General features: G+C 39.8%; 1 protein-coding gene across 1 annotated transcript in view; it reads right to left on the bottom strand.

Annotated features, from left to right (window-relative positions):
- The window catches only part of ift74 (intraflagellar transport 74), a 26,170-nt gene extending 20,737 nt beyond the window's left edge, over positions 1-5,433 (bottom strand). Inside the window, exons 1-6 of the mRNA XM_050057217.1 lie at positions 5,254-5,433; positions 3,066-3,199; positions 2,602-2,743; positions 2,414-2,462; positions 2,170-2,268; positions 1,028-1,088 (exon numbers count right to left, since the gene is read on the bottom strand). Of these exons, the coding sequence (XP_049913174.1) occupies positions 1,028-1,088; positions 2,170-2,268; positions 2,414-2,462; positions 2,602-2,743; positions 3,066-3,194 (480 nt within the window). The 5' untranslated portion in view covers positions 3,195-3,199; positions 5,254-5,433. The remainder of the gene's footprint in view (positions 1-1,027; positions 1,089-2,169; positions 2,269-2,413; positions 2,463-2,601; positions 2,744-3,065; positions 3,200-5,253) is intronic.
- Between the last annotated feature and the right edge of the window lie 271 nt (positions 5,434-5,704).

Here is a 5,704-nt window from a genome sequence, read left to right as displayed (position 1 = left end):
ATACATTATCCCTTACTTATAACACCTGTGAGCAGAGTGATTTTACTGTTACAAGTCCCAGTGATGTTATACTCTATATCAGCACTCACGGAATGCCTCTCGTCCAATCAAATTACTCGGTCGGAACTAACTGTTATATAAATAAATATATATTTAGCTCTAATTAGGAGCTAATTTAGAAAATAAATAAATATATATTTAGCTCTAATTAGGAGCTAATTTAGAAAAGAAAAATTTGGTTTGGTTATACTATACTAGGTACTTATACTATATTGACTGGGTATAATAGAATTGCATTACTAAAAAGAGACTAAAACACAATTTTCATTGACTAAAACTAGACTTAAATGTCATCAGTTTTCGTCGACTAAAACGAGACGAAAATAGTCATGGATTATTCTGACTAAAATATGACTAAAATGCTCAGACTTTTAGTTGACTGAAACTTGACTAGACAAAACGAGTATGAACGTGACTAAAACTAATAAAAACTAAAATGACAGTTTGACACAAAGACTAGACTAAAACTAAAATTAAAACAGGCCGCCAAAAACAACACTATATCAGTGTGACTCATTAAGTGTTAAATCGGGGCACCTTGTATTATATCAGACACTTAAGCCTTTAAAGTTCACCGCTAACATTCAAATTATGTCTAATCGATCAAACTAAACTGACCAAATATACTTTACCATCATTCAGCTGCTGAGCTGGAGGATTTCTTTCCCACCTGTCATTTGTTTGAGCTAATCATTCTCTATTTTTACACTCACTCACTAGAAGTCACTGTGGATGACTTCAGCTCAATACACAAAGTGTAAAAATATTCTGATACTGTTTATTGTTTGTGACCAAATTTTAATTGCTTTACCTTTTCCCCCAATTTACATTCTGATATTGTTCTGATACTTGTTCAGTTTGTTGCTTGTAATATCCAGGATGTAGGAACTGAAGATTATTTTCCAGTGGTTACTCACTGAACATAATTATGGACAATGACTAAGACTTCTTGTTTACAGTTATTTACCATGTTGTAGTCAGCGAGCTGCCCTTGTAGATCCTTAATCTCTCCAGCCAGGCCTTCAGCTCTGAGAGCGGAAAGAAAACAACAAACGGATGGAAATTAAGGAATTTTGTTATTTACATTTTTATGCAGTTGTTCATTATAATATTAATCTTTTCTATTGTTAAATCTATTTCAAGAGCCCTCGTAGTCATATGGGATTACAGCGCAAACAGACTGGGTTTCAGCTCCATTTGTCTCAAGGCCCAAACACACCGGCGGCAAACACCGCATGTCAAAAAATATGCCCTGTTTATTTTTGATGTACAACCCCACACCAGTGGTGACTAGACGCACGTTAACACTCCTTGACATGCTGCCCTGCGACACTTCACACCACTGTCCTATTTCCAGCCTCACCGTCCCTGGAATTAAATTAATTTCCCTCCACAGACTCTCTGCTTGTACAGACCAACTCCCAAAGCAGCTCTTTTTCTCTGCTCCTATGGCAGCTCGACTCTTCTCCTCACCATGGATGCATAAAGAGAACTCTGTAGCTGTTGCTGTCTCATGTGTGATGAAGAATGGATGAGGAGACACTTGTTGTTGAGGTTGAGAGACATCCCAAGCTAAACAACCCACAATCCCGTCAATATAAAGACAACAGCCATTAAGATACTTCCTGGACAGATCTGCTCTTCAGGTGAGAAATCAAGTTTAATTGGGGGCTGTCCCCACGTGATATTTAGATAATGCAGAGGTGGAGGAAGTACAGATCTTTCAGTAAAACTAGTAATAACTTTGCGCGGTCGTCTGTTGCTGCTGCAGCACGACACGCGTCTCGTGTGTGCAGCGTGTTTTTAGCTTGACATTTCCTGACCAGAGAAGGGAATTCTGTTTCTCTGTGTTCTCACATAGATCTTATTTCCTCACACAGCATGCATTATAATTGCATAGTTATTTGTTTTATCTTTAGATTATAATTTCTAGCTTTCATGGTTCAGTGCAGTCTACAGACACGTCCCTGTGTATGGTCAGTGACTGTATCTTCTTATTTTTATGAATACTAGAAGGCTGTGGAATGTAGTGGACCTTAATAACACAGTCTGTTTTTTTTTCAATTACAAAATGTACAGTATGCACTGACAAGTAAAAACACCACTCACCTCTTCTCATAGGAAAGATAAACAGAATTCTCCTGACGGTAGTTGTCGATCTCTTTGTGCAGTTTGCTCGTCTCTGTGGTTAACTCGTTGATCTTGCTCCTAACAGCACAACAACAAAACATTCACTTTGAAATGGTAAAAGTGACCAGTGTATATCGATAGGATGTTAAAGAAAAGGTAAAGGTAATACCAATAAGGGCATGACCAATTATGTTGGTGACAGTAGGAGAAATAGTTGTGTTACCTAAGAAGGCCCAGGTAGTAGGACTTATCCAAAATCTGTCTCTGAGGTCCTTTTAGAGATGGAGAGAGAAGGAGAGGTTAGACTTGTAATGATATAATGCCTGTTTCAGCAGGCTGCCTTAACATTAAACCGTAAAAATACAAATCTATGTATGTATAAAGTGTCAGCTGATGTCACTGCAGAGTTACCTTTCATGCCAGTCTTCATACCACTGAGCCCCTGTTGGGTCACAGGCCTGTCAGTCACTTTGATCTGTGCTGACAGGACTCCGGGGGTGGCGATGGGGATGCCGCCCCTCATGCCAGGATGACCACTCGTACCTGGAACCATCTGGGTTAAAAATGAAAGAATAAAACTCCATAAAATGCGGATTCTACTAACTCATTTGTAGGAAACATTGATGTTTAAAGTTACAGCTGATTGTGAAATTAAAATGCTGCCTTTGTAAATCAGGTGCTAATTACATCCAGATCATAAATGCAAAATATGTGAGACATGTAAGTATAAAAATGGTCATTAAAAGCTGGGATACTTTTGGGCTTTTGTACCTTCCCTGCTCCGGTTGATATGATGCTGTGAAGTACCCAATATACTCCCAGGAAGAGCACTTGTATCTCAAAGCCAAAATGCATCCAAGCCACAGCTGACTTACCCCAGTGGCGACACGGATAGCTGTAGGAGGAGGTCGGACGGCTGTTGGTGGTCTTCCAGCACCAGGGGCTGCAGATCCACTGCGGCTCATCGGGCGGCCAATGCTGGAGGGAGGCCGCTGACTCGCCATGATGCCTAAAGCCAGTGGACATATTAACAGTAACAATAATCAAATATTTGTTGACGATGGGTGGAAACACACTCATAAAGCCCAGAGGTGCTGCTTCAGCTCAGTGCTTGTCAGACTTGAATCCTGATGCAGACATTTGTGTATTTCTTCCATCCCTCCCTACTCTGCCCACACCTGAGGCTTATACTGTGATGCAAGTTCAGCTTACCCAGGATATCTTTTTGTTATCTGGCTTGACTAATCCTAACATTGGCCGTCTGGGTAAACAGTGCTACAAAGCTGGTTATCAACTCGTTCAGGCAACTCTGGGATTTCCTATTCAGCCATGGGCGTGTTCAAGTGAAGAGGTTAGGGTGTTAATTACAAGCGACATCATCTGAACCATGAATGAAGCAGGCTACTTCATATGATATGAGATGAAACGGTACTGAAAGCGCCTGGGACTGTGAGACAGTAAAATGTCAGTGGCGTGGGATGTAAATGATACTCTGTAATCTCATAACATAAATGTGGAATATTGAGAATACTATCCAAAAATTCACCGTCGACCAAAAGTTAAATTATGTGTCGGTATCATTAGGTTATATCTGACATTAGTATACAGTATAGTATTTTTTGCTGTTTAGTTGGATGATGATGAATATGTCACATAAAACACTGAGAAGTGATGCCAGACTGTTTCTGTTACTAAATTAAAGGGTGGAAAAGTCGCCTAGTTAATGACTGATGAGGTCTATCTGACTAAAATCTTGCATTTATAATAATGGGAGCCAATCAACATTTCTATATTAAAATATTAGCTTTTTTCCCCCCAGTTCTCACGACACAGGTGTCTCATTATTTTGAGTTGCAGTGATGGAATCAGAGTGTAAAATATCAGCGCTGTCACTGCGGAATAAAATAAACTTTGCACAAGTTAAAATGCTGCTAAAGTCAGGTGTTTAGTGTGTAGATGATCTCTGTGTTTGTTGGAAGCTCAGTTTGAAAACCAGTGGAAATAAAACCCTGAAACAATAAAATGACCTACTTTTACTACTGACTTATGACAATATATAGGTTTCTCTTTTTTTTTATCTGAGACTCTGGACTTTTGTCCATGGATACTTTTTTCTTCAGCGATATGATTGGTCAGAGGTCAGGTTGTTGACAGGCTGTGATCTGATACTCTGAAGTTAACCTGTTCAGGTCAGCTGTTCAGCATCAGTTACCAGGGTGCAGTTAACCCTGAAGTCACCTCGCTAACTCCAAATCCTGCTTCATAGTACAGGCCTCTGACTGGCTTTAAAATGGATGACTATGCCTGCTCTAGCTAACACAGTGTGAGCAGGAGGGAAAGATGGGAAATAAAGTGCTGGGGCTTTCCAAGTAAGAATGTAAGAAAAATATTACATGCAACACAGTATATAAATTATGTTTGTTCTGGATGCACAGATCCCATATTACTGAAGAATTGTCTGGACTCAGGAGCACAAACCTTTTCACAATCTTAACTCTTTGTAAGGACAGTTGTGTAAATTCATGACAGCTGTCCTGGCAACTGAATGATGCTGCATGTGTCCAAGTTTTGAGGCTGGCTTTTGGATTAAACTCTGTCACACAGCATTTACACTTGCACCACTGATGCAGAGTCAGAGAGGTTATTAGACAGACTTCATGTGGTCTGTCAGTGTGATCCTCTGCAGCAACAACAAAAGCAAGGTTGCCCATTTAATAAATTCCCAACTGCTTGGTGACCATGCAACTTTGAATATCAAGAGCAAATAGGAGTAACGTTAGCTGCCTGCACGTTTATGTATATGTCGATGTAATGATTTTACAATGACCGTTAGCGACCAACCGACAGCTTTAGCATTAGCATTGGCTATACGACGTTAAGTTAGCGTTATCTATGAGAAAATAACGTAATGTTAACTATAGCTAAACTCACTTCGGTCGTTTTGGATTAGGTCCATGATAGCCAAATTGTTACTTCACCATTACCGTTAGCCAAAGTTAAAATAACTTTAGCGTTAGCTCGTTACCACGGAGCAGCACTGATAAGCTAGCTAATGTTTCGTACCTTAAACCGAACTCCTTCTCGGTGGTTTTCGTCGACAGAAAATCTCTCTACAATTTCCGACCGTAGCAGCTGTTCAGTTAGCTCGTTTACTTGATAGGAACACGTAAACTGACGCTCAAAGTTAATACGCTAGCTAGCTACAAGTCAGCTCATGATGATGTTTGCGTTACCTTAGTAACTGTCTTCTTCGCCTGACATTAAGCAGAGTAGAAGGAGGAGAGTGCGGTGCTGCCCCCAGCGGCCAACAGCGGAATCACACACAGACCAGATCTGAGTTATTCTCTTCTGTTTGGACTGTTGTTTTATTATTATTATGTATTTATTTCAAATTTCAGGTCATACAAACAATGTGTACGGCACATGCAGACATTTGGCACGTAATAGAACACATAATTACATCGATATAATGTAGGGTACATCAAGTCTTGTCAGGATTATTGCAAAATGAAAA

Source organism: Epinephelus moara, chromosome 11 (assembly GCF_006386435.1).
Source record: "Epinephelus moara isolate mb chromosome 11, YSFRI_EMoa_1.0, whole genome shotgun sequence".
In the NCBI taxonomy this organism is placed as follows: domain Eukaryota; kingdom Metazoa; phylum Chordata; class Actinopteri; order Perciformes; family Serranidae; genus Epinephelus; species Epinephelus moara.
This window is presented reverse-complemented; position numbering and strand designations above follow the sequence as displayed.